We start from the raw sequence: 27,888 nt of genomic DNA, 5'->3' as shown, positions 1-27,888 counted from the left end.
ACGGGTAGTGTTGCAGGGTTTGGCCCATTTGGGTAGAATACTGTAGTGGTTTTTCCTCACCCTGTTTAATCTTATTTATATGGCGGTAGCCATGATACAGCACAGCTTGACTTTTGTGGCACAGTGTAACTTATGCTGCCTCACATGGTTCTCTACCTTCTTGGTAATGCATTAGGAGAGCTCTGGTTAAAGCTGGCACCTCACCTGGCAGCCAGCAGCATTTTCCTTACTGTGAGAGATTTTGCTTATGCAGCCCTGGTGAGGTGGAGGATTACTGATCAGGCCACAGGTACACGCCCCTTTCAGATGGCTAGCTACAAGCACACTTTGCTCCCACGGCTTGAGTAGTATTTGAAAAGCCGAAGGCACCACCTCCCAGCACCTGTTCCACTCGCCCATAATCAGGGGCAGGAGAAATCTTGTCAGTACTAAAAACTGAGACACTTGTTTGGTTCCTGCACCCCCATGGGGCAGAACTCAAGGCCATCATATAGGCAGTGACATGCTTGGTTTTCTGCCACTTAAGAGAGGGTGAGTGCTGCATAGGATACATTCTCCCCCCCCCCCCCCAGCCTGGCAAATGCATGGGCCTGTATTGCTATGACTCCTAGAGGAAAGTTGCTCAGATGGGAGGAGGTTTGAAATGGTGATCCCTTGGGACACCTCTGCTGTAGCTTTCACGGGTGGATGCAGGAGCAGCTGTACTTGGATGTTTGGGATCTATAACCCCTCAAAGGGGTCTCTTATTAACAGTGCTCAGTATGCAAACCCAGTAAGCTGAAGCCAGAGCAAACACCAGACTGGTAAAAAAAAACAAACCAAGTTTATTTTCAACCCTGTTCTATTGAAATAAGAACTGCCAATTCACAGCCACACGTGAGCAAATGAGACTTACCTGCATAAAGAACTAATCTGGTTCATGAAAACACAGTCAAGCCTTTTCCATTGGGAACTACAGCTGCATAGGGTCACATATGGAGAGGGGTTAAGAAAGTGGGGCACGCTCTCTCACCAGCAGTGCTAACATCTTACTTTTTGCATTTCCTTTAGCTTGGACAGTGCTTTTAGATTGGTCTGTTTCCCTTTCTAGCTCTGGACCATTAGCCCAGTGTGGCTGGCTCTGTAACACCACATGGGGAATAATCTAAATCCTATCCAAAAAAAATAGCTTCACTAACCCCCTCTTTGAAGAGCATTAACCATTTCTATCCATATCATATTAACCCCTTGCGGTGACAAGCTAAATGCTTGGCTTGAACCAAGACACTTGGGTTTATTTAACTCCCCATTAGACTCTGCAGCCATGTGGCATCAGAAATTGCCAAAAATGAGGCCTAATGCAAAATGCATTACCACTTAACACTGGGAGCTTTGAACAGCTGTCCCAGAGGGCAAAGCTGTATCTTCAGTAACAGCTCTCCTTCCCTCCTGTCACCACTTGTATTTACTCACACTCATTCCTTTTGTTAAAGCAGATTTTTAAGCTTTCCCTTGTCTTTTGCTTAGGGGAAAACAGCATCAGGGCTTGTGCAGTTGAAACAAAGGTAAAAGGGGTGAATCTGGGGGAGAAGCCTGACTGATAGTGAGGTTGTTGGGTGCAAAAGAGCAGAGATGTGACTCTAAGCAGAGGAGCAACATGGAGGTGAATTAAAGAGAGACAAGGCAATAGTGCTCACTGTACGTAGAAAGAGGCTAAGAAAAGCTACCAAGGCTGAGCAGCAGCAGAGCTGACAGTGTCACACAAAGCAGTTATTTGACAGTTATGATCCCTCATACAGACGTCAGAGATGGAAGAGATCAGTTAGCTCACCCACTCCAACTCCTTGTGACTGATCCAGGAACACTCCTTCCAGCATACACTAAAGATTAAGTCACCAGGGCTTCAAAGCTCCATGGAAGCTTTTCCTTGTATTCAACCTACATTTTTCCCTTTCTGAGCATTTGCTCATTTCAAATCCTGCCAGTAGAGGGCTGCCCTATAGCACTTAACAAGAGCTACTCCCCACAAACAAACTCTGGGTAACTATCAAACAGCTGTGGACAAGTCTTCTGCTTCACAGGGAGGCCATGGAAGGGAGAAAGCAAGGCAGCAGTAGCGTTGAGAGACCTACAGCAGAATAGGGTACCACAAATTTCAAACCTGTGTGTAACTGCACGCATCTTATGCGATGCGCTAGCTATGATTTTGGGCTGCATATGCAGCAGCATCACCCCAGCTGTTAGAGGACAGACTGCACATGGGTAACTCATTTGGAAGACCCAGACAAACTGGAGAGAGCTCAGAGAGGAGAAAGGAAGAGGATGAGAGACCTGGAGGAGCTGACTTTGACAGAACTACAACAGCTCCAGGAGGATTGAAAGACAAACTAAAGGACATCTCACTACTACCTATTCTCTATAGGCCATGACAGGAGAAGAATTCAGCATCAGAGACAGAAATAATGGGGTGAAATTTAGGCTGAATGTCCAAGAAAAATTCTGCCCTAGAAAGCAAGACCTGTTGGTCTAAGGAATAATTTTCCCCCTGGAAGCAGTGGAAGCTCCATTCCTGGAGACATCTAAAAATGAGAATTGACACAACCTAGTGAGTATGTTGTAGGGAAAAAACCCACTCTGGCTGTGGAACAGACTAAGTGTGCCATTAGATCTTTTCCATCTTTGCTCACTGCAATTTTGATGGCTCAAAGCTGATATGTGAATATTTATTCTGGAATAAGCTGCATTCATACATTCCACCAAAATCCCTTTCCATGGAAGTGAAAGACATGGGTGTTTCATCATCTCCAGTGAAGAGCATTGGCTTTAACAGCAACATGCAGTAAAAAGGTTATAAGTTCTTCAGCAGATGCATCTTAAAATGATGCTTTTAGGACACATGCAGCTTTATTGTCTCCATACAGATCTGTACCATTTTTACAGCCAGACGCACCCAGGAAAGCTACATGTTCTGGTTAAGTCTGTATGACACAATGAAGGTGAGGGACCTATAATGGGAAGCTAGGGTAAAGGTCATTTGAGCAATCTGAACTTCTTCAAATGTTGGTGCACTTCCTCTTTGGGGTAGGGTCTGAGTGCGATGCAAGTAGCGATGTTCTCTGGCTGCTCTATCCACACTTTGTGATCGATGCTGTGTTGCTTCAGAGTCTCAGCTAGCGTCGTCAAGGCACACTCATCCAGGGCCTAGAGAACAGGGGGGGTGAAAAATTCACTGTGAGCTCAACGTGAGATTGTCATGGGAAGCCAGCAGTAAAGGCAGCCCTCATGCTGACTGATCAGATCTTCCACCTCCATACTACTGCTCCCCACACACGTAGACAATTCTAACACCACTTTCTAGTCACACAGTATCAGAAGGATCTCAAAGCACTTCAACTGCATGTGCAAAATCTAGAGAGAAGAATTACCTGCATGCAACTGAAATGCAGCTAGTTCTGGGATGGAACGTGGCAATCGCTGCTGGTGCAGAATACTTCACAGCTTTTTAGGAATAGAAAAAGAATAACTCTGCCACTGAAACTTCAAAGGAACTCACACAAAGTTAGCCAGAACATAGCAGTAACCCTTCCATAGGTGCCTAGCGTTCCTTAATGGAGGCAAGGCCTCCCTTTTATGTATTTGTCCAAAATAAGTCCAATTCTTGAGGGTAACTCAAGTCCGCAATTCTGCCTACGGGAGAGAAATCCTTTCACCAAAAACTACCAGGAGTGATTGGCAGAATCTGCTTTCCTGTGATTCAAGGGGCAGACAGGGACAATTACTGGGAAAAGTGTCACCACAGGATGCAGGTGATTAGTAAAATACCATGCTGGGGAGTGCCTAGCACTTTACAGATCTCTCAAACTGTGTCCTAAAATGCTCAGAGTCTAAGGTTTAATCTGTACTACAGAATAATCACGCACCCCTAGCTGATACAGCTATGCCAGCAAATCCCCTGATGTATATGCAACTGAGCCAACAGAAGAGTGCTGCTGATGGTATAGCTCATATTGTTCAGAGCAGTGGTTTAGCTACACAATAGAAAAACCTCCTCCTGTCAGCTTACACTGCATCTACACTAGGGGGCGCTGCCAGTACAGGTATGCAACAACAAAAAATTAGGAGTATAGACAAGCCCCAAGTACGGGCTCTAAATGGGAGCAGATGCTTAAATGGAAGTGAATCTTGACTGCATCTGGAGCAGAGAAGGTGCTCTCTTCCTCAGGATGGGCGGGCATGGACTCTGATGGAGGATTTATTAGACAGTCACAGAACTGGAAGGAACCTCAAGAGCTCATCTAGTCCAGCCCCCTACACTCAGGGGAGGAATAATGATCTAGACCATCCCTGGCAGATGTTTGTCTAACCTGCTCTTAAAAATCCCCAATGATGGAGACTCTGCAACCTCCCTGGGCAAGTTATTCCAGTGCTTCACCCCCCTGACAGTTGAAAAGTTTTTCCTGATGTCCAACCTAAACCTCCCTTGCTGCAATTTAAGCCCATTGCTGCTTGTCCTATCCTCAGAGGTTAGGAAAAACAATTCTTCCTCCTCCTCCTTGTAACAACCTTTTACATACTTGAAAAAGTATGTCCCCTCTGTCTTCTTTTTCAAACTAAACAAACCCAATTTTTTCAATCTTCCCTCACAGGTCATGTTTTCTAGACTTTAATCATTTGTGTTGCTCTTCTCTGGACTCTCTCCAGTTTGTCCACATCCTTCCTGAAATATGGCGCCCAGAACTGGACACATTACTCCAGTTGAGGCCTAATCAGCACGGAGTAGAGCAGAAGAATTACTTCTTGTGTCTTACTTACACCACTCCTGCCAATACATCCCAGAATGATGTTCGCTTTTTTTGAAACTGCGTTATACTGTTGACTTACACTTAGCTTGTGGTCCACTGTGAGCACCAGATCCCTTTCCGTAGTACTCCTTCTTAGGCAGTCATTTCCCATTTTGTATGTGTGCAACTTTTTATTCCTTCCTAAATGGAGTACTTTGCATTTGTCCTTATTGCATTTCATCCTATTTACTTCAGACCATTTCTCCAGTTTATCCAGATCATTTTGAATTTTAATCCTATCCTCCAAAGCACTTACAACCCCTCCCATCTTGGTATCGTCCGCAAACTTTATAAGTGTACTCTCTATGCCATTATCTGAATCACTGATGAAGATATTGAACAGAACCAGACCCAGAACTGATCCCTGCGGGACCCCACAAACTATGCCCTTCCAGCATGACTCTGAACCACTGATAACTACTCTAACTAATCCAATCAACATGTATTGGATGGGCACCTAGATACCACACCATTAGCACAATATAAATAGAGATGATTATTCAAGTGCCCAACATATTCAGAAATGGTCATTCAGGACCTACAAGCTCCACACGCTGTGGGCTACCACAACTCCTTTGCACAGATGCTCACTAAACATCTCAGGTGCTTTGCCTGTCACATTGTTCAAGGGTGTATATAAAGGTTGCTACTTTTCTTCCCCACCACCTTCTTCAGTATGCTGAACTAGAAGCAAACGGATGCATTCTGTCCATGTAGAGGACATTCAGCTCCTGCACGCGACGGGCAGAGAAGCAGATTCCTTCCTGGGTGCTCACACCGTACATCGGATGGTTAGTGTAGGAGGCTGCTACCACACTGATCTACTTTTTTCATGGAAGTGACAAGTCAGCTCAACAAATGGGGCATGGAGTCCTTCAATTCTCTTCCCTCTGGCATTTTCAAGCTTGTGAGCAGTTTTTCCATCTGCATTTGCCTTTCTGTAAAAGGAACCTATGGCTGTGAGGTCAGATGTTACCTGTGAGGGCACTGCAAGAGAGCAGTTTAACACCACTCAACAGTGTGTGATAATCCCTTGGATACTGAATACAAATCTGTTGCATGGGAAATTTCTCCCTTACCCTTGCCTGTGCACAACTCGTTGACTCTGTAACATCACCCCCCAAGATGTCACAGTGTTCTATCAAACCCGAGCTACCATTCTTCCCTCTCAGCCCTCTTTCTCCCATCTCACTCTCACACAGTTGAGTACTCAAACCTCTTCTTTGTCACCCAGATTTGCATCATCATCTCCACACATCCAGGCTCTTGCCACTTTGCTGCTTCTTCCTTTGCAGTATATCTCCTAGTTTCCCTCTCTGATTTGTAGTCTCTTCCTTGCATTATCTATCTAGTTTAGAGTGGAAGTTCTTTGGGGCTGGGTTTCATTTTCCTGAATGCTTGCAAAGCAATAGATGGTACCATATAATAAGCTTGTCATTCTAGGATAGCTCTCAAGGGCTGGTTTTTCATTCTAGGTTAGCTGCAGAGTGCTGGGCTGGCATTATCTCTAGAACATTGGACAAGTCTTACTGTGACATCAAACCATCTCATAACTCAAGGCTAACAAAATATTACCGTTACCTTTCAGCAGTGGGTGTGAAAACCAAGACTTGAAACCAGACAGGTACCAACAGGAGCAATTTCAGAGATCTCACACACACGACTGCAGATTGAACAATGAACTTCCCCCATGCATTGCTTCAGTTGGGCTATATCAGAATACAGACAGAACCGCAGAATGAAACCAACTCCCTATGCAGACAGCTCCCAAATAAGGTGCCACAAGTACTCCTTTTCTTTTTGTCTCAAAGCTGCAACAAGTTAGTTTTGAAAAGAACTATTGCCCCCTACTGATCTTTTACTGCCAATAGGCAAATCAACCCTCAGTTCTGGCAGCAAATGCAGCTGCTGAAATAAACATGTTAGGGGGAAGAGATGACGACGTATTACAACAGACTGTAGGAACAATAGGGAAGGATACTTTTTTAATAATTGTGAGACAGCCTCACAACTATGCTTTTCTTCTGTATGAGGCTAGTTTATATGGAATGAGGGACTGATAGCACTAGCTAATGCCAAGAATAACATAGACAAGTATTCCACTTCTACTACTAGGTAAACAATAAAACCTTGCCATCATACAGCACTTATCATTATCCCCATTTTACAGATGAGGAAATGAAGTGGAGAAAGGTCACACAGGAAGTGTAGGTGGAGCTGGCGGAACAGATCCCAGATTTTCTGACTCTCCGTTCCATGCTATAGCCACCAACCACACTGCCTTTGGTAGAAGCAAAGACTGCTAAAAACTGGGTAATTTTCCTCTTAAGTATTCATGTTCTGCTCATACATATGAATAGACCAAGAGCTGGGAAGTAGGTTCAGTAGGACTACTTGGATTTGAGATAAGATATGAGTTCCATAATGCCACGTTTTATCTACACTGCAAGGCCATTCACATGCAAGTTGCTTGAGAAGTGCGTGTAGTGTCCCTCTCAGCTAGTCCACATAAACAGCAGCCTTCAACTCCTGCCAAGCAACAAAACTCTTTCAATAACTCAAGCAACGTGCTAATGACTTGTGAGGGGGGATAGTTACATATGCTGTTACTTATATTCTGAATGTTCAGACCGAGGGAAATCATCGTATGCAGAAGTGTCTGAAAGACACAGCTTTCTAAGGTGTCACAATCGGCCATGCCCTCATCTCACAGTTTAGAAGTAAACAATTCCCACCTTATGGACAGATGGTTTAGAAATTCCCATACAGCAATGCCCCACTGGACAGATACTTGACTATATCAGATTTAACTGTCCTGACTATTGCTTCTCTCTTTATGTCAATGGAGTTTCTTTAATCCAATTGACAGCTGGGACTTGTAGACTCCACAAGTCATTTGAATTCTGGAGCATCATGTGCTGGAACCTGTAGTCTCCATGAGCAACTGAGCATTTGGATCAAGACAGAACCTGCCGGGTGACCAGATGCTCTGGTTTTGCTCTGCTGGGCCTACTTTTCTGCAGCCCTACCCGCCCTCTGCCTTCCCTAAAGCAGGGGCTGCCAAATGTCCTGTGCTTGGGCAGTGCTGGAAGTAAAGCCTGGATGCTTCGCAGAGCCAGGCACCTGCATCCATGCCAGGAGACGCTGCAGGACATTTTCCTGGTTCAGGCGGCTTCGCACCTCTTCCTTGGGCCAGGACGCGGCTTTAGCGCTCGGCGCGCACAAGGGGAGCAGCGCTAGCCCCGGCCCTGGGGCTTTGCCCTCACACGGAGGAATGACGGTTCCTACCGGGATTCGCAGCGCGGACCCACCGCTTGGCGCTAGAGGAAGCCAGGCACCCCGAGGGCTGGTCCCGTCCCCTGCACTGTACGCAGAGCGCCCAGCTCTGCACAAGCCTGCCCTCCCACACGTGCGGGCCTCTTGGGACCCCTCTCCCCACAGGCCCGGGCCTCACCCCCCCCCACCACGGGCCCGGGCCTCACCCCCCCCCCCCACCACGGGCCCCTCACCCCCACGTCTCCTGCGCTTCCCCTTCTCCCCACTAGGGGCACTCCAGGCCCCGCCCCCGCCCGGCGCTTCCGCCCGGCCCCAACGCCCACGGGCCATATCGCGTCCCACGGGCCCCGCCGCCCTTCCCCCGAGCCAGGGGCTCCCCCCCGGGGCCCCGCTCACCTCCAGCACCACGGTCCTCATGCTGCCGCCCTCAGCCAGGTAGGCCCCGGTGTCCGCCTGCCCGTAGTGCGCGTGCACCGCCGCCAGGGCCGCGTGGCAGGCCTGAGCCACCAGGGCCCCCAGCGGCCACGAGAGCGGCTCCCGCTGCAGGTCCCCCCGCAGCACCACGTACTGCACCAACCGTCGCCCCGAGCTACCGCCGGGCGCCGCCATCTTAGCGTACGGACACCTGGCGGGAGGGAGAGGCGCGGAGCATGCCGGGAAAAGGGCCCAGTCACTCCTACCTTGCGGTACGGAATCAGCACGCACGGCATGCTGGGAAAACAGGCTAGGCGCCGCCATCTTAATGTACGGAATCGGATGACTGTTACGCGGAGCATGCCGGGAAAAGGGTTTCCTCAGCGCCATCTTCCAGTACGGACTCACTCAACACGCAGGCTATGCTGGGAAAGCAATGCGGGTGCCGCCATCTTGTCGTACGGTTACGGGGGAACGAGAGCGCTTGCGTGCCGGAAATAAACCCTGGGCGGGGCGTCTCCACTTCCTCTTCGGGCAACCGTGCCGCGGGGTATGCTGGGAAAGAGAACAAAGGGAGCTTCGTGACGTATCCCCGGGGGGGTCGGTACGCGGGAGGTTTGAGCGCGGGATCCGTAGCCGGTTTCCATGGTGCTCGCGGGTGAGTCCTGAAGCCGCAGTAGGAGGGTCCGCGTCGGTGACCCCGTCCCCAGAGCGGGGTCCGGCCTGGCTCAGTCCCCGCGCCCGCCGGCCCGCAGAGCCCCTCCGCCCCGGGGTCCCACCCCCAGAACCCAGGAGTCCGGATCCCCGCCCCCGCCCCGCCCGCCCCCAGGAGTGCGGACCCCCTCCCCTCCGCCCGCCCCGCCCGCCCCCAGGAGTCCGGACCCCCGCCCCCGCCCCCGCCCCGCCCGCCCCCAGGAGTCCGGACCCCCTCCCCCGCCCCCGCCCCGCCCGCCCCCAGGAGTCCGGACCCCCTCCCCCGCCCCCGCCCCGCCCGCCCCCAGGAGTCCGGACCCCCTCCCCCTCCCCCGCCCCCAGGAGTCCGGACCCCCTCCCCCGCCCCCCCCGCCCGCCCCCAGGAGTCCGGACCCCCTCCCCCGCCCCCCCCCGCCCGCCCCCAGGAGTCCGGACCCCCGCCCGCCCCCAGGAGTCCGGACCCCCTCCCCCTCCCCCGCCCCGCCCGCCCCCAGGAGTCCGGACCCCCTCCCCCTCCCCCGCCCCCAGGAGTCCGGACCCCCTCCCCCTCCCCCGCCCCCAGGAGTCCGGACCCCCTCCCCCTCCCCCGCCCCGCCCGCCCCCAGGAGTCCGGACCCCCTCCCCCTCCCCCGCCCCCAGGAGTCCGGACCCCCTCCCCCTCCCCCGCCCCCAGGAGTCCGGACCCCCTCCCCCTCCCCCGCCCCCAGGAGTCCGGACCCCCTCCCCCTCCCCCGCCCCCAGGAGTCCGGACCCCCTCCCCCGCCCCGCCCCCAGGAGTCCGGACCCCCTCCCCGCCCGCCCCGCCCCCAGGACTCCGGACCCCCGCCCCGCCCGCCCCCAGGACTCCGGACCCCCTCCCCCTCCCCGCCCGCCCCGCCCGCCCCCAGGAGTCCGGACCCCCTCCCCTCCTCGTCCCCCTCCGCCCGCCCGCCCCCAGGAGTCCGGACCCCCTCCCCTCCTCGTCCCCCTCCGCCCGCCCGCCCCCAGGAGTCCGGACCCCCTCCCTTCCCCGCAACCACCAGAAACCCCTCCAAAACAGGAAACAGAACCCACCTCCCCCAACAGAACCCAGAAGTCCTACTGCCCCCAAACCTCCAGAACCCAGGAGTCCTGACCCCAGCCACCAGAACCCCTCCCCAAACAGCACACAGGTGTCCCAGTGCCCCCCCGCCCAGAACCCCTTCCTGAACAAGGAATAGAATCCAGGGGTCCCGGCTCCCAGCCCTCCCCACCAACCTGACCACCAGAACCCCTCCCAGGACAGAGATCAGAACCCAGGAGTCCTGTGTCTTCATCCTCACCAGGCTCCAATGCCCACTTGCTTTAACATGGTCACTCCAGTGAAGGCTGCTCTGAGGCATTTTCCTGCACCAGCTGTTTGTGAAAATGGCTTCTCTGCATATGCGCCCCCTTCCCTTCCCTTCCCCTCCCTGTCTGAGGAGCAGGAAGAGTCAATGGGACGCCTCATGAAAATAGATTAAAATTGTTTTATACCATATGCACCTTCAGAAATCAACTTGGAGACATGGTGTCTGTGCTCCTGCTAATGCCTTACAGTCAGCACCTACACCCAGTGCCCTGGGGCAGGCACCCCTGATCCCAGCCATAGAAAAGCCGCAGGTGCAGGGATTTTCATGGGCTGAAAGCATTGTACCATCTAATTCTTTCAGTAGATAACCTAAAATGTAAAAGAGCGATCTCTTCTTTTCAGCACAAATAAGCTTGCGGTGGCAAAGCCCCTAGTGCCTTTGTGGCGTAATTCTACCGGGCAAGTACTTACCACGAAGATCCTTCATTCCACACTACATACTTTTGCCATTGCCTAAGAACTAGACGTGACAATGGAAGAGGCAACAGCTTACCTGAGAGATGGTAAGTTGCTCGAGATCAGACCGCAGCTGCCTTCACCTTTAATGTGGAGCGATGACCTGAAGAAACTATGGGTCTTAAGTGCAAAGTGCTCTTCAGCTCCGTGAAAGTGATACTCTCCTCATTCACAAAAAGAAAAGGAGGACTTGTGGCACCTTAGAAACTAACAAATTTATTTGAGCATGAGCTTTCGTGAGCTACAGCTCACTTCATCGGATGCATTCATTCATTCATTATTTTTTTCCCCCCACTGAATGCATCCGATGAAGTGAGCTGTAGCTCACGAAAGCTCATGCTCAAATAAATTTGTTAGTTTCTAAGGTGCCACAAGTCCTCCTTTTCTTTTTGTGACTACAGACTAACACGGCTGCTACTCTGAAACCTCTCCTCATTCAAAATCACTCCTTAAGATCCATTTCTGCCATAATAATAAAATCTAGCTTTTATGTAGCACTCTTCATCTGGAGATCTCCAAGTACTTTGCAAAGGAGGTAAAGATCATTATTCCTATTTTACAGGTAGGAGAGCTGAGGCAGAGGTGTGAAGTGACTTGCCCAAAGTCACCCATTAGATGTGGGAGCCTGTGTTTCCTGAGGTCCAGTTCAGTGCACTACCCACTAGCCCAGTGGTTTTCAAACTGCGGGTCGTGACCCAGTACTGGATCACGGCAGCTCTGGTCAGCACCGCTGACGGGGCCATTAAAAGTCCTGTCAGCAGTGCTGCCTGGCTAAGACAGGCTAGTCCCTATCTGTTCTGACACCACGCTGTGCCCCGGAAGCAACCAGCAGCAGGTCTGGCTCCTAGGCAGGGGGGCCACGGGGCTCTGCACACTGCCCCTGCCCCAAGCACTGGCTCTGTACTCGCACTGGTGAGCCAGGGGGGCTGTGCTTGTGGGCGAGAGCCACATGGAGCCACTTGCGCGCCTCCACCTAGGAGCCGGACCTGCTGCTGTCCACTTCCGGGTCTGTGGCGCCAGGACAGGTGGGAAGCCTGCCTCTACACCCCCACTGTGCTGCTCACTGGGAGCCGCCCAAAGTAAGCCCATGCCCCAACCCCCCTCCCCAGCCCTGAGGCCTCCCCAAACCCGGAGCCCCTTCCTGTACCCAAAATCCCTCATCCCCGGCCCCACCCCAGAGCCCTGACCCCCCTCCTGCACTCCAGCCCAGAGCCCCCTCCCACATTCTGAACCCCTCATTTCTGGCCCCACCCCTGCATCCCAACCTTTTGCCCCAGCCCTGAGCCCCTCCCACACCCCAAACCTCTCATCCCCAGATCTGTTTGGTCGCAGGCATCAACAATTTTCTTCAACTGGGTCACTAGAAAAAAAGTTTGAAAACCACTGCACTAGTCTACACTGCATTAAAAAATTAGCCAGCTAGCAATGGCTACATCAAGGGGTAATTAAGACTCAGTCATATACATAAGACCAAAAAGCCCCTTAACTGTAGGTTATTTCTCTTTCCCCTAACCTATATAAGTGTGTCATGATTAGGGTCTCTCCATGTATCATTACAGTGCCTAGCATGATCTGGGTGCTACTATAATATACATAGGCTTGGCAGAATTCAATTCCCCCCACCCCCCCAATTTTGACAGTTAACGTAGATTTTTATTTTTAAGATTTTATCATCCATTAGTATCACTTGTTTTTCAAACATTTGCTGCAAATTAAGGTGGGGGGTAGGGCTAGGGTAGCACTGACAGGGGAGCTGCTGAGAGGTCCAAGACGCCAGGGCACAAAGAAGGCTGTAGTCCTGGCACAGAGGCCCCCGGCCACGACTGCAAGGAGGAGGACAAACCTTTGGCCATGGAGTGCTACTGAACAGTTCTTGCCCAGGGACAGCTCCCACACTCCTGGCTGATGAGTGAGTGGGGCTGGGGCAGCAGAGCTGCAGAGGATTCTCTGCACTGGTGATGCCTGATCACTGAAGGTGCAAGGTGTGGGGAAGCCTGTGGTCCTGGCAGGGCAAAGCAGAGACCCCTGTGGGCAGAGCTGTGAGGGGGAGGAGGAGCCCCCCAGCAATGAGGTAGGCCATTCTGCTGCTGAATGGCTCCTGTCCGGGGTTGGAACCATTCGGCAGTGGGGTGGCCTCTCCAACAGCTGGGGGCTTTACCTCATCATCTCAGTCCTGGCCAGGGGTCTCTGCTCCACTGGGCTTGGACAGCAGCATTCACTGCATCTGGTCCCTGCAGGGATTGGGTGTTACCGGCCCTGAGGCCATGCTGTCATGGGAGTGAAGGAGCTGGGTTGTGACAGCACGGTTGCAGAGGACTCCATGTATCCCCGGGGCTGGTGATACCTGATCCCTGCAGGCATGTGGTGAGGGGACTGTTGCTTCCTCCAACAGTTACTAACTGATTTTTTCGTTGATTTCAGTGTGTCAGCTGAAATAACTGACGTCTATAGATTTTTAAATCCTGCCCAGGCTAAATATAAATAAATAATTGCAGACTGGATTTATCTGTTTTTTCCTTTCCTGGAGGGGTCCTATCCCATCTGGAAAAGCTGGAAGCTCATGCACGGAAACTAGCACTGAAGCAAGAAGAAACTCAACGGCAGCAGGAGAATTTGGTCAGGCTGAGAGCAAGAATCCAGGAGCTGAGACTCCAAAGAGATGAACTCCAGACCAAAGTGAACCTGCAGCAAGTTGGGGTAAGAATTAGGTGCTTGTCACGTACAAGTGGCAGAAGGTCCCTGACCGACTTCTGTCCTTCCAGACTGTGTGATTGACTTATTTATATTATTTCTCTAATACAACTAGCTGCTATTCTTTCCCTTCACTTTTTTTTAAATAACTTCACGGTGCTGGCTTGAGAAAACGCAAGACTGAAGTCCTGCTCACAGAGCAGGTGCAATGCTGCCATGCCCTGCTACTTACAAAGAAACTGTTGTGCCCCCTATCCTAGAACTTTTTTCTTCTCCTGTCACAAAACAGTATTCCAAGCAGTTTGTCTTGCCCTGCTCTGAGCAGAGCAAATCCCCAGCAGCAGCCTGGGCCACCCTTCATCCAGTGAATACTTGATGTTTCAGTGACTTCTGAGCGGCTTTTCTTTCATGTCTTGTCTTTTATAGCTCATCAGGCAGGAAGGAGCTACCAGCAGTAATGTGGAGCCCGTCCAAGGAGCAGAGACCGGAGGGCAAGCTCTTCTAAAATGGAAAGTGGAAAATGTGAAGGCCATGCTGCAAGCCTTTCATCTGACAGGTAAAGCCCTGAGATCCATGCAAGCTCTGACTCGTGCCCTGCAGTCCATAGTCAGTTCCTGTATGTGGGGCTGATAGGTGTCCTTGATCCCAGCCACTGGTTTTGTAGCGTTCTCATTTTGAAGGATGAACTTGCTATCAAGCTGATTGTTTTCTATTAAAAGTGATTCTATTGTGCTTTTAAATAACAGTCATTAAGAGTGTTGAGGTGCTAGAAGATAACTGAGTTTGAAAGAGATTAATTCATCTAGGGTTGATTCCCTTTGTCTGTCACCTCGGATTCTCCATCCACCACTAGAGGCTTCCATGATACTGAGTTAACACACCGTGTTCAGAACAAATTCTCATTGGCTGAGCCTTCCCTAAGGGCAGGATACTGTTTCTAACGGTCTCTGAGCCTTTTCAAATTACTACTTTAATGGGCGTCACTTTCACCACAATTTCCAGTTTCTCTAATTGAAATGTTATTGAACCAATCTTGCCACGATGCAGATGAGCTGATTAGGGGAGCATTTCTCAACCTTTTTGGATGACTGTGTATCAGTTTAATCAGTCTTGGACCTTGGCTACGCCCGCCAGAGCATGCTGCCTTCCTCCACTCAACTGTGCATTCTTTAACTCAGCACTGAGTGTGGACTTCTCCTGATGGGAAGACTGGCTTGGAGTAGCCCAAGCTCCATAGCAGGCTAGAGTGCATGCACGTGTGTGGAAGCTGAGCAGAAAAATACCAGGACCCAGCACAGAAGCTCAGTGGAAGAAGTTGGGAACCTGGAGTACTGCGGGTCACAAAATCCTGAACCCACTAGAAGATTGAGGGGAGGGTTATAAAAAATGATTCCAGGGTTCATGCCTCTTAATTCTTCCAAATCCTTAATCCTCTTAGGAGCCCTGTCTAAGGACTAAATGTGTGTAGTGTATTCCATATGTAGAACAACAAAAATTGAGCTGTCCATGCCCCCTTAGCAAAGCTTTCTTACAATAGTGTTCTAGAATGGTGCTGAATAAAGACCCCTTTTTGTACCCAAGGGATTAGTGGGAAATTGACCAAACGAGGAGTCTGTTTCTGCATCAGCACTGCTTATGAAGGCACCTACCTGGACTCCTACTACCTCGACCTCCTCATACAGCAACCAGTCCAGATTCATCACCACTCTGTCCCCATCTTCATCCCCTTGGAGCAAATAGCCAAGAAGTACTTGCAGACCGACATCAAATGTTTCCTGGCTATGTTGTCTGATCACCTGAATGCTTATGCTGGAAGGAAATACCAGGCAGATCAGTTACAGGTACCGATGGCCCCAGCAACCACATTAATCTATTCTTGACCTTTTGTATGTACGAAAAGGGAGATAAATTATATGAGAGGGTTATCTACCCACATGTATTTGGGGGAGTGGGTGAAGTTACAATAAATATGAGGTGGGAAGGACTCAAGATTGTGTGGCTTGAGAACCAGGGATCTGAGAGTTCTAATTCCACTTTTGACAGTCACTGGGTATGCACTTGAGTAGGTCATTAAACCATTCTACCTAGGTTTCCACATCAGTAAAATGCAGAACATGACAGGGTGTTAAGAGGGTTAATGAGTTAACATTTAAGCTCTTTGAAGACACATGTTAAGTAAGTATTGCATTCCAGGTATGTGTGGTAGGAGGAGAGCTAAACACACACAATAATATCTTTTGTTTAAATCTTAGAAACTGTGTTAGGTTGTAAATATCCTAAAAGCCTGTGGGCATCAGAGCTTGCATGGTATTTTTATGCAATGAAAATTGTGCAGAGAATTGTTTGTGTCAGAATCCGTATAGGAAGCTGTTAAGACGTAGCTCCTACAAAGGAGCACTCAAGGTTCCAGTTTTAGGTGTTGCATTGCTTATTATAGCATGAAATATGAACTCACTTGAAAACTGATGGAAATATGTCTTAAATGTGTTCGCATGCATAACTAAAATATATATAAAAACAAAACTCATTGGCTTTAGAAAAATAAACATGTGCAAGTCCAGGAAACGTGGAGTTAAGATTCCACAAACAACTTCCACTCTGTTCCACCCCATATCCACCACACAGTCCATCTATATCCCTGAGAGACTCAGACTTGTACCTTCTCCAAACTGCCCTGATTCTCTAATATTTTCCCTCTAGCTTTTGTACACAGAACAGACATGTTCCTCTCCTCCTCCCACCTGCCCTCTATACTCTGTATTGCAACATCTTCGTATCTTTTTAGCGGAGGGCATTTGCTGATATTAACCATTGTTAAAATCACAGTCCGCCATGTTCACTCTGTCTACTGAATACAAATGCCACAATCCTCATCTGTTGTAGGGATGATGTTCTATGTGTCAGGATACAGGGTGGGGTAGATTTCAGATATTTTGTGCAGTCTAAACTTCAGGTTTCCTGACTTGAAATAAAAACGTGTGCCAGCTCTGATGTTTTTACTGCGAGGTTTTTGTTTGAGGTATGTACAATATGTTTCCAACCTTAAATCTGTCAGACCTAAGTGTGTTTAAGATTTAGCTAAATGGGAGAAATCCCAGCCCCGCTCTCTGAGTGAGTCCCTTTCATAGTGTCGTGCTTCTGTTTGTCTTCGTCCCTACAGGACCATTTTTCAGCCTTTCTCGAAGGAACCTTGCAGAGAAACTCCTTGCATAATGTATTGTTCTTTAATTATGATGTGGAAACAGAAAGCAAGACCTTTCCATTCAGAGCAAAGCTGGTTTACGGCAATCTCACCCGTAGTCTTCCAACTGAGGCCATTATTACATGTAAAGGTAAAAGAAGGACATCTGTGTCCAATCAGAGAACATTTGTATGGAAGCAAGACCGTAGCAAAATAATCTGCATTGGGGCTTTCATAGTCTGTTTTTATTATTATTAAATAATAGTCTGGTCATATTATTATGGTTCACTATTTGAACTTCAGGCCAAGAAAGAAATGAGCAGCTTATTTTATTTCTTGAGCCCTCTGGAAAAGCAAGTCACGTGATTCCTATGTAGCTAGAGCTTTGTTCCGCAGAGGTTGTGGCCTCATGTTATAAACATTTTACAGACTTGTTACAGCTCCCATCTTAGCCGGGCTGTAAGATGGTTCTGGATCATTAGGGGCATTGTCGGGACTGAGGTGTATGGGAAACCAGGACTGGAATGAGTGTGTGTGCAGGAGTGCACATACAAATAGTCTCAGAAAAATGCATGTTAATTTGTTACCTTGAATAACTTCAAATAACAGAAAAATGCTAAAATTCATAGACTGTAGAGCCAGAAGGGACCATTGTGATCATGTAGTTCATAGATTATATTAATAGATTATATTATTATATTCATATATTATAAAGCCAGAAGGGACCGTTGTGATCATGTAGTCTGATCTCCTGTGTAACACAGGCCAGAGAACTTCCCTGAATTAATTCCTGCTTGAACTAAAGCAGATGTGTTTAGAAAAACATCCAGTCTTGATTTATGAATTGCACATGATGGAGAATTGGCCACATGTTGCCCTGGTCCCCACAGGAATATATGAAGCTCTGTGCCAAGCACGCAGGCCAAATCAACCTGTATTCTAACAATTGAGGAACCTGCCATGTTACAACTCAATTCCCTGAAACAGAAAGTTTGGAGGATAGAGGGGCTCATAATGAATTCAGAAGTGTGCACACTCTCAGCCATAGTTACAACTTGCTCAAGTATCCCACTTATCCATTGTGGTAAAGATTATCCCATGATTTCTCTCCACACTTATGAAAGCCTTGGGATTGGAAAACCTCTCTCTCTGGGTGAGGAAGGAGGAAGAGCTTTCATTGTGAATAAGATTTGATACTGTGTAGTTTGACGGCATTGGCCTGTACAGTATACTAGAAAGCAAGTGATGGCACAGGGGGAGATAGGCAGTGTGATTATGGCTCTCACCTGAAACATGAAGGGATAATATGAACTATAGTGACAGAAAGCTTTGTGCCTGGGAATGGTCTGCCTGTCCTCCCCATCCTCTTCAGGAAATCTGTCCTCCCTCCTCCATAATATTGTTTTTCTATTATCATAGTCTTGGACCAGGACCCTGTTGTGCTAGGCGCTGTACAGGCATAGCACAGAGACAGTCCCTGCCCGCAAAGAGCTTACAATCCAAATATACGACAAGAGAGAACAGATGGACATAAACAGACTGACAGGGGAATCATGAGATAATACTGGACAGCAGTAAAGCCTTTGAGGCAGGGACCATCTCTTATCCAAATTTCCAATGATAGAAACGTTTTATAGTCAAATTATAGTGCTTGTCATATTACAGTCTCCCCATCGGTTTGTGATGGGCTGCCATAAATGTTAAGGGTTGGTCTAAGAAATCTAGGAGTTCCTCTTGATCCAAAGCAGTTGCGAGGTTTGCACTGTCTGACAGCCTGTTGATTCTGATTCTGCTTTCTGTGGATTCTTTCCCAGAATGTCCCTGTACCGCAGGCTTACGTACAAGGAATAGGCAAAAGACTTCATGGTTAAAAAGCAGCCAGTTTGTGGCTTCTGCTCCCTATCTGTGCTTCGTAGCAACACTTACCTCCTGTGGGTGCAGTGAGGGTTAATGAGTTAATGCGAGGCTTTGTGCGCCTTTAATATTGCCCCAGCAATTATCTTGCAGAAAGACCCTGCAGCTGGGCCGCCTGAATGGGGGGCTCTGACTCTTTTGCTCTGCACCTGGTCCAGTGACGGGCTAGACAGAGCTCTGGGGAAAGGAGCAACTCGAGCTACTCTTAGCCAGTTGCTGGTTGTCTGGAGGCCCCATTGGCCAAACAGCAGAGCTGGTATGGAACTGAGGCCCAGCTCTGCGGGCGGAACACCACCTTCAGTCTCCCGCTTCCCTCTGCCACTTACAACACCAAAGGGAGTCTGATCTCCTGAAGCTGTTGCTTCCCCCCCCAACCCCATCAGCCCTCTGCAGATGAAGCTGTGGCCTTTGCCCAACAAGTTCAGATACAGCAGTTCTGAGCACCAATGTCTGAAAGATAAGCTGCTCCCCCGGCACTTCCCTCACGTTTACACACCCCGAGCCATGCTTAGGGTTGCCCCCCCCATCCAAGTTTTACCTGGACAGTCCAATTTTTGGCTTCTGTGTCCGGGTGTCATTTAGGGTTGCCAGGTACCTGGCTTTCGACTGGAAGTCTGGTTGAAAAGGGGGCCTGGCAACCTAAATGGCACCCGAACCAAAAGTCCGGTTACTATGGGGAGGTATCGTGTCATTAAAGATCTTGCTCAGCTGGGGTTCTTCTACCTGCCAGTGATGGGGAGAGGAGCATGTGACGGGCGGGACCTTGGGGGAAGAGGTGGAGCAGGGGCGGGGTCTTGGGGGTCCAGTTACCAGCAATTCGAAAGGTGGCAACCCTACCCATGGCTGTCTCAATGCCAGGAAAAAGTGGGCCTGGAGCCATTTCCTCTCCAGTGCTGGGGGAGAGACTCACTCAGAGCAGCTGCATGTCAGGGGAGACAGAGTGGAGAGTAAGGAAGGTGGAACAGAGGGGGAAGGGAGGGTGACAGATGAAACCAGATGGGACTCCCAACATATGCAGAGGTGGGGAGAAGAGAAATCAGAAGCAAGGAGCTTTGTGTTAGGGGTAATACTGAGTTCCTTTCAGCTACACTGATTTGTTGGTTTCTCTCTGAAGCAGGGGATGTTTCTGCCTCTCTGGTGGAGAAGACAGCAGCTCATTCAAACTTATTCCGCCACACAGCTCTGCACAAAGCCTTTGATTCCTTCAAAAGAGCAGCAGAAAGTCTGGATCAATCGACGTAAGCAGACAACGCCCTGTCCCCAGGTGAAATGCACTTACAGTGCTTTCTGATCGCTGTAAAGCTCCCTGGGAGGTTGCTACTGTGTAAATGCTTTTTAGACTGGACTGCAGCAGAGTTTCAGGAAAATGCCTGAGGAATAGCTAAACCAGTTCATAGTACTGAGAACACTGTCTTCTTGAGCGGCCCTTAGATGCCTGGTCTCTGCATATCCTTCTAGAGCCCTTCTCCTCTGGCGAATTGCTAACGGGTTGCTGACAGATTAACAACATAGTTGCTATCATGGCTCCATAATACTTCACGAGACTGGACAGCAGACAGACACAGGAAATCCATCTCCCCATTGGAATGGTAAACCAGAGACTTTCAGAGTTGTCAGGTAAACTTCACAAAAGTGTAACAAAACTTAGCCCTAGTGAAAGCTGTCAGGGAAACACCCACGGGGCTTGCAGTCTTCCCTGTATCCCTCCAGCTGGTATCAAATGGTGTAGAGCAGGTGTAAGCTTCCTCTAGGTTGCTTTGCAAATGGCATGTTTAGTTCTAGGCCTCATGCTGAGCTTATTAAGGAAGGCTCCAATTCTGCAACTGGATTCATGCAGGACAACTTCCATAGGGCTCTGTATAGGTGCAATGTTCCTACTGCATAGGTCACGGCCTATGTTAGCCGTTAGTGCTGACTGTGAGAGTGCATTTTGTGACGAGAGCTCTTACCCTCCGTGAGGTAGACTACGGGCTTGACTACAAATTCATTATTAATGGCACTTTCACTTTTTAACTTGTTACTAAATATGCCTCATGATTAAAACTGCAAGAATCTTAAAAATCTAATTTACTTTTCACTATGATGGTGGGCAATTATTTCTCTCAAGCCTGATGAGTGATATTTGACTAGGCAATTCTTCTTCCCACTTCCCATGTACCAGCCCAGTGCTGCAGTGGTTGCAAATGCAGCAGGGAAATGTTTGATTTATTTTGGTTTGTTCCAGAGGAATTTTAAAAATAGTTTATTAAAACTCTTGAAGATAGTTTAGGAGTCCAAATTTAACCTGACCATCGTTTTAAATTGCAACCTGAAGTTCTATGGCACATTGGCTGAGATTTATTTTATTACAACTGCATCATTTCTGAGTGGAAGACTATGCTTCTGATGTTCAGAGTTAATTTGGGGAGGGTGCTCAGGAAGATTTATGAAAGAACTGAGCAGATGGTTGCAGAAAATTCCTGCAGGTTGCTGTTGCATAATGTACGGCCTCTAACTAGATTCCTGTCTGAAAATGTCTTTGTTCATAACAGCTAGCATCCTCCATCGTTTTTTAGAATGGTGAAAGGCAGTTTCTTCCTTTGCCTGTTGCAATGCCATTGCTGCTCCCTCTGCCGCTGCAGTGGCATCTACCGCTGACTAGGTGTGCAGATTGTGGGGGGGGGACTTTGACACAAGCAAATACCATTCTATTTCTGCAGAGCATGCAGGAGCATATCTATGGGGAGCGATAGGTTAAGGGGGGGATTTCTCTTCCTCTTGTGAGAATGAAATGACCTGTCCACCTAACCATATGTTATAGGGAAGAGGAGCCCTCAAATCTACACCTGTGACCCTCTGCAGCCCCTTGTCTCTGGGCACAGATTACACTGATCCGGTACAGGTATTACAAATGAACATTATTTCCTAAAGATTTTTAGTTTTAACTTCACAAAAACCTCCTCTAGCTTGGAAGTAACAATTATTAAACTGAAAAGTGTAATGTGTTAATTACAGAGAATAGAGGGACTGGGTTCCTGCTGAAGCCTGGTTGATTAACCATCTCAGATAATTACTAATGTTATATTACCTGTGGCAAAAGTCATCAGAAAAGGAACTTACTGACCTTCTGTTTCAGATAAATTAGTTTTCAGAAACTGCCAGTATTAGAACTGCAAATGAGGTCTTCTAGTCCATTGCTCACACGCCCTTAGCCAGTTTGAGTGTTCCGTGGAGCCTGATTTCCAGTTTGTGTAATTGTAAATGACTCAAACAAAGCTTCACCCATTTCACTCAGACCTTTTCACAAGTTAATGGATCTTAGTGTGAACAAGTTTGCCCAATAGCCTGCCTTCCTTCCTTCCTGTTTCTCGTTGTGTGACACTACATAATTTTGCTTTCTCCTTGGTGTTTATATTCATGGTATAAGTAATGAAGGGTACTATGGGCTGAGGAGTCCAGGAGCAGTCATACATGAGGTGACACTACAGAAACAACAAACCATTTATTGTCTTGCATGTGCATTTTTCTGTGACTCAGTCAAAGTTAGCACAGTTCTTGAGGTAGCAACAGGCAGGAAAACCAGCCAGTCAAATTGCACCCCCCTCCCCCACTTATTCTACAGGGCTCTTTGACCTATTAGCAGAAAGCTAGGGATGTCACTTAAAGGAAAGTGCAGAAAGCCTGATCTTTCAGGATCTCAGACAGCCCTCAGACAAGAGCAAGCAGGTTCTTGCATGCCAACAGGAGGGGTGCGCTGTAAGAACCTAGATGGAACACAGAGGTCAGACCACTAGCATGATAAAAATTTAGTCATTTAGTCACCTGGCTCTGGCCCGGGCCTGCTGACTTGGGCTAAGGGGCTGTTTAATTGTGATGTAGAAAATTGGCAGCCTGAGCTCTGGGACCCTCCCACTTCACAGGGTCTTAGAGCCCAGGCACCAGCCCAAGCCTGATTGTCTACACCACTACACTGTTGACATACCCACAGGCAACAGGAGTAGCAGAGGCTGTTTGTTTCTAGCACTGAGGGAGACCTACGCAGTCTGTTCCTGAGTGTGTTTGAATTGCATAGCACAGGGGCTCAAACTTTTCCAAGGGGGACGGGGGACTAAACCTAAGGAAAGTTTCCTTCTGAACACTACTGGTACCATCATATCCCTCTGGCATCTACTGCGATTACTTTGCCAGGTAAGGCTCTAATTCATTTAACTGTCTCCAATGCTATGAGTGTTTTGCCTTGCTTGGAAATATTAATTGCTCTCCATTTTTTTATTCCTCTCGCTTCCCTGCTCATGCTTCTGTGATGCCTGTTCCCCTTCTCATCCTTGTCCCTTATACGTATGTTCTTGCTCACTGGAGCCCTTCTCCCCAACATCCACTGCCCAGCTATCTCATCTTCTGCTCCCCTTAGTCCCTGGATCATGCTACTATGTTAGTTTTTCCCCTAGATGTTCCTTGGTAGTTGCTGGTTCCTGTTTCCTTTTCTTCACAATAGCCCATTTGAGAGGGAGCTACATTAGTCCCTCTTTGTTTCCGGCAGCTTTTCAGGCTCTTTTCAATGGAGACAGCTGTAGAAGCTGCTGGGACCACCAAGGCGGTGGGTGTAGGACAATGTGACCAAGGCTCTCCAAGGCCACTTCAGCCTGCAATGCGGGAACCATGTAGGAACAAATGTTCTTGAGCAGCTCTTCCCAACCCTTGTGAGCCATCCTACTGCCTGAGTCTGCGGTATGAACCTCAGTCTCAGAGGAAACCTTTCCTTCTTCCCAAGGGTGAACTAGTGGAGGTAGATTTGGGAAGAAAGAGTGGCGGAGGAGAAAGCCAAGGCTCTGCAAAGTTTGCTGGCCCTTTTGGAGATGGGAAAACAAGTGGCTGGAGCCTACAGAAGTGATCTGAGGGCTGGGGCCTTGCTCTACCTGTTTACACCTGTGCAAAGTATATGTAACCCCATTTTAGGTACTACACAGTTCCCCATTACCTAAGCACCTCACACACTTTATTTATCCTCAGAACCACCACCACTACCACCCCCTTTGAGATCGGCCAGTATTATCTCTATTTTGGGGCTGGGAGGGGGATACCCAGCGAGACTAAGGCCCCGATCATTGAAGTCAATGGGAGTTAGGAGCCTAAATGCCTTAGGCCCAGATCCTCTAAGTGATTTGCACAATGTCTCAGAGGGAATCTGTGACAGAACAGGGACTTAAACTCATGTTTCCCAACTCCTAGGCATCTGCTTTAACAAGTAAACTGTCCTCCTCCCTCTGGTCTGGTGGTGTATACGCCCACTTTGCACAGCTGTAAGTGACAGTGCAAGGCAGTGGTGCATGAGACCTACACTTTAATTGTGGCTGCACTGGCCTTGATGTTCTTAAGCCCAAATTCAGACCTGGTGTAAATGGCCATACTTAGAACCCCCTGAGCTCAGCAAAGCTGCACCCACCTATAGTAGGGTGACATGCCAAATGGGTGTAAATTACTTGTTTCCCCCACTCCCAAGAGCAAGCAAGCTGTACAAGCTACTTTCCTTTTCTGCCTCTATTTAGAGTATGACCAACTACCACTTCATTTACACCACCACTGAATTTGGGACTGGGTGATGTTCATGACAGTGAAACCCACAAGGGCTCTGGTCCAGTGGATGAAGAAGATTGCTGTGAGTCAAGCCCTTTGGATTTTATTTCCAGCTAAGTAAGCTTGGGGCAAGTCACTTACATCTGGTCTAACTAGAAAATTAGGTCCATTTAACCACATTGGTCACGTGAAAAATCCACACCCCTGAACCGTGTAGTTAAGCTAGACTAAGTCCCCATGAAGCCAGTGCTAGGTCAACTGACTAATTCTTCCATTGACCTAGCTACCCCCTCTCAGGGGGATGAATTACTTACGCCAGCAGGAGAAAGTCAGCCGTGCTGCCACAGTGTTTAAGTGTAGGCAAGCCCTTACGCACCTTTGAAAAGCCCCCTGAGCACCAATCTACATCTTTAGGCCCCTGAATACCTTTAAAAATTGGGCCTCTTTGCCTTAGTTTCCACATCTGGAAAGGGCCTGAAGATACTCACTGCTGTGAAGTGCTGGCTGACCTCCAGCTGAAAAGCTGTTATACACGTGCTAAGGATTTGTATTACTCTCTCCTAGTAGCTTCACAGCTCAGAGAATGTATTTACACTACAGGCCTGGAAATTCATGTGGGGACGTGTTTTCCCTTCCTTGCTGTGTTTGCGCAGAGCCCCTCATGGGGTGAGGCCATGAGGCACTTGACCATCCAGCAGCCTCAGCCAGAGCATGGAAGTGTTCAGGACAAACTGGACACAGAATCACTGTCTTTTAAATTCAACTTGTTCTATTCAAGAATCTAGAGAAATAATTACACTGCTTTTGTTTTCAAATAGAATATTGGATGAAGGCTTTAATAAAACAGTCTTGTTCTTTGCCAATACCTGTCCATCTCGTCCTTAAAGCGACAGCAAAGGTGACAACAGCAGCGAGCGGAGTGCAAGGCAGTATCGGAAAGAGAAATCCGCAAATAGTCTAACAGACACAATTAAAAATATAAATGTCAATCTGTATCTTTTTATATATATATTTATATATTTGAAATACACAACATTGGTTTTTATTTCTTCACCTCCAAGTCAAAGGAAATATTGCACTCTCTCTGATCTCCTAGCTACGGTGGCATAGGGCAAGGATGAGCATCCTGTGAACTAACAGAAAGCCCAAGTGCTCCTGTTTTAGCTCTCCTGGCGCACACCAGAGATTTTTCCTCTGACCACCCACCCTGAGTTTTTATCTCTTAGCAACAAACACTAAGTGGAGGCTGGGTCTGTGGCACTAAATTAAATCCAAGCCACCTGCCTCTCTTGATTACACTAACAGGGTACACAGGAGCCTACTGCAATTGGGAGTGCTCCTGAAATGCTGCGTGAGGCTTCCGAACAGTCAGACCCACACCAGCACAATGGTGTGTGTGTGTGAGCTGTAGGGGGATCGGATCAGTCCCTCCCGTCTCCCTTCTGCTAAGCTGCAGATGGGGAGCTGAAGTCAAGCAGACCCCTCTAAGATAAACCTCCAGGAAAAAAGGAGCAGGCCAGGGCTTGGTTTCTCTTAAATCTAGACATTAGGTTGAAAGATGTTACTATCAGTCTCGTTTCTAGAGCGCTGGGCACTCAAAGCTGCTTGTCTCTTGCCAGTGGGAGGCACTGGACTTCATTTACTAGTGGGAGTATGGAGCCCAGCTCCATCATGAGCTGTCGACCACCTGGTGTGGAAGAGTCACTGAGGAGCCATTGACGAAAGAGCCCTGCTTCTCCCGGCCCTTCAGGAAGAAGGTCAGCAACTCCCCTTTGCCTTTGACGTAGATGGTCCCCCGGCGCATAAAGCGGAACCCGTACTCCTTCAGGACGAGATGGGTCTCCTCCACCACCTGCACAGATGAGCAGACACGACCGCGCAGCTGCGTTTACTGGGCATTTCCCATGCTAAGGGAATTCCCTTCACGCACATCTTCCCATTATAACGCCTCACCCTCTACCCCAGGCATGAAGCATTTACATCACCCCTTTCATTCAAAGACCAGCTGGCACTTTGCTGCAGAGAGTCATCTGAGAGGTTCAGTGACTTCAGGGTATAGCAGACCCAGGAACAGTTCCAGAGCTCCTGTCCCGCACTCCCCAAGTGTAATGGTTGACATAGGAATCCCTACATCTGATTTTCTGTCTCCCTCTGTGCTCCTTCACGCAACCATGCCTTTCCCTCTGCCCAGTCTCTCCTCCCTCCCATCACTCGCAGCTTGCTTCCTCGTTTTTGCACTGGCCCCTAGGCCTGGAACAGCCTCCACCAGTCAGGTGACCTCATTCTCCAAACCTGGCTCTGTCAGGTAGCTCCCCTGTCTCCAGAGGTACACGCACTCGCTCTGATATGACACACCTCCCTGTCTGTCAAACTGCAATTGCTGTCTCCTCGGGGCTGTCTCTTTCTCAGTGAATATCGGTGCTATGGTTAAGGTTACCTAAGCATTTCCATTCCACCCTCCTATTTTCACTAGCTCACAACTTTCATCTGAACTGAAACAGGTCATGCCTGGCGTTTCTGAGGGGGATGTGCTCACCCACCTGGATGTTCCCCATCACGCCTGTTGACTCCATCCTGCTGGCCACGTTCACTGTGTTCCCCCAAATGTCATAGTGTGGTTTGCGGGCACCGATCACTCCTGCCAGCACCGCCCCTTTATTCATGCCTGGAAATGGGGCATAAGGACAACCTGACTTTACTACCTGGGTCCTGTCGTGGGGAGGGAGCCCTTGCCCTGGGTGCAGAGGAGCACAAATATACAGGGCACCCACACATGCCATAGGCGGCACCCCAGCATCATCCACAATACGTATTGCAGGTACACAGTACCCATGGCACTATCACCCGCATGGTGCCGTCTCTCTCTCTCACACACACCCATCATGCACCCACAGCCCTAGTGCACACCTGGGGGGGCCAGGACACACCGCAATGGTGCACGTACTAAGTTGTTGCATGTAAGTGAGGGTCCCCCTAGAAGTTTTTCTAAAAAGCAGCGTTTGGCTGAAGTTGCAAGTAGTGCTCCGGCCTCCAGCAGGAGCCCTGCTGTGACGATCCTTTCTCCAGCCCCTATCTGGTCCCTCTCCCCGTGCTGCTGGCCCCCTACTTTTCAGCTACAAGCCCCCAGTGCTAGCACCAGAGGGCTGGGGCCAGCAACTCTCCCTGAGCTCCTGCCATGCTCATGGTAAGATTCCTGGCGGTAACCAGCCCAGCGCTGATGGCTGCATCTTCGTTAATCCCTGCTTTCCCCTGCTATGTAATAGTTGCTTTAAAATAAATATATTAAGTCTTATTGACACGTGACACGTAGTGGTGCTACGGGGCTGGGATCAGCGCTGTAAATGTTTCAGCAGCCAATAGGGGTTCGGGGTTCTCATACCCGGTGCTGCACTCAGGCCACGGAGAAACATGTTGATGGCTGATCTGTGGAACAATGTCTGTTCCTGGGAACAGTGGATGCCACTGGAGATGTGCTCTGGTGGGGCCTACACCCTGCCCTAAAAGGGGCTGGGCCCTTTACC

General features: G+C 49.0%; 3 protein-coding genes across 12 annotated transcripts in view; 1 reads left to right on the top strand and 2 right to left on the bottom strand.

Annotated features, from left to right (window-relative positions):
• Positions 1-804: 804 nt before the first annotated feature.
• Positions 805-8,915, bottom strand: PTRHD1 (peptidyl-tRNA hydrolase domain containing 1). Its single transcript, XM_073335580.2, has 2 exons — positions 8,493-8,915; positions 805-3,180 (listed from the first exon to the last, which is right to left on the bottom strand). Exons 1-2 carry the CDS (start codon positions 8,898-8,900, stop codon positions 3,010-3,012), a joined length of 579 nt encoding a protein of 192 aa, XP_073191681.2. The 5' UTR covers positions 8,901-8,915; the 3' UTR covers positions 805-3,009.
• On the top strand, positions 8,408-27,659 carry CENPO (centromere protein O). 8 transcript variants are annotated; one of them, XR_012157874.2, is made up of 8 exons: positions 9,069-9,168; positions 10,915-11,075; positions 13,556-13,725; positions 14,146-14,275; positions 15,301-15,560; positions 16,880-17,051; positions 19,929-22,981; positions 24,340-27,659. XR_012157874.2 is itself a non-coding variant. In XM_073335578.2 (8 exons), the coding sequence occupies exons 2-7, from the start codon at positions 11,045-11,047 to the stop codon at positions 20,054-20,056; spliced, it is 891 nt and encodes a 296-aa protein (XP_073191679.1). In that variant the 5' UTR covers positions 9,069-9,168; positions 10,915-11,044; the 3' UTR covers positions 20,057-20,078; positions 25,186-27,659. The 8 variants fall into 8 exon arrangements, 4 of the variants coding, with proteins under 4 accessions (XP_073191677.1, XP_073191679.1, XP_073191680.1 ...); XR_012157872.2 differs by having other exon boundaries at positions 19,929-23,749; XR_012157873.2 differs by having other exon boundaries at positions 19,929-24,449; positions 25,186-27,659.
• Positions 25,070-27,888, bottom strand: part of ADCY3 (adenylate cyclase 3) — a 93,996-nt gene continuing 91,177 nt past the window's right edge. Inside the window, exons 19-21 of one of the 3 annotated variants that reach the window (XM_073335572.2) lie at positions 26,908-27,032; positions 26,055-26,219; positions 25,070-25,324 (exon numbers count right to left, since the gene is read on the bottom strand). In XM_073335572.2, the coding sequence (XP_073191673.1) occupies positions 25,178-25,324; positions 26,055-26,219; positions 26,908-27,032 (437 nt within the window). In that variant the 3' untranslated portion in view covers positions 25,070-25,177. Of the gene's footprint in view, positions 25,325-25,360; positions 26,220-26,907; positions 27,033-27,888 lie in introns of those variants that run through there. The other 2 variants (XM_073335571.2, XM_073335573.2) reach the window with 2 other exon arrangements.

This window comes from Lepidochelys kempii, chromosome 3, assembly GCF_965140285.1.
Source record: "Lepidochelys kempii isolate rLepKem1 chromosome 3, rLepKem1.hap1, whole genome shotgun sequence".
NCBI lineage: Eukaryota > Metazoa > Chordata > Testudines > Cheloniidae > Lepidochelys > Lepidochelys kempii.
This window is presented reverse-complemented; position numbering and strand designations above follow the sequence as displayed.

Coding starts and splice junctions, on each gene's coding strand:
- PTRHD1 (XM_073335580.2), bottom strand. CDS start 8,900: ATGGCGCTGAGGAAACCCTTTTCCCGGCATGCTCCGCGTAACAGTCAT. Junction 3,181..8,492: donor TGAGGACCGTGGTGCTGGAG/GTGAGCGGGGCC, acceptor CCTGTTCTCTAG/GCCCTGGATGAGTGTGCCTT.
- CENPO (XM_073335576.2), top strand. CDS start 11,045: ATGGAAGAGGCAACAGCTTACCTGAGAGATG. Junction 11,076..13,555: donor AACAGCTTACCTGAGAGATG/GTAAGTTGCTCG, acceptor CCTTTCCTGGAG/GGGTCCTATCCCATCTGGAA. Junction 17,052..19,928: donor GGCCATTATTACATGTAAAG/GTAAAAGAAGGA, acceptor TTCTCTCTGAAG/CAGGGGATGTTTCTGCCTCT.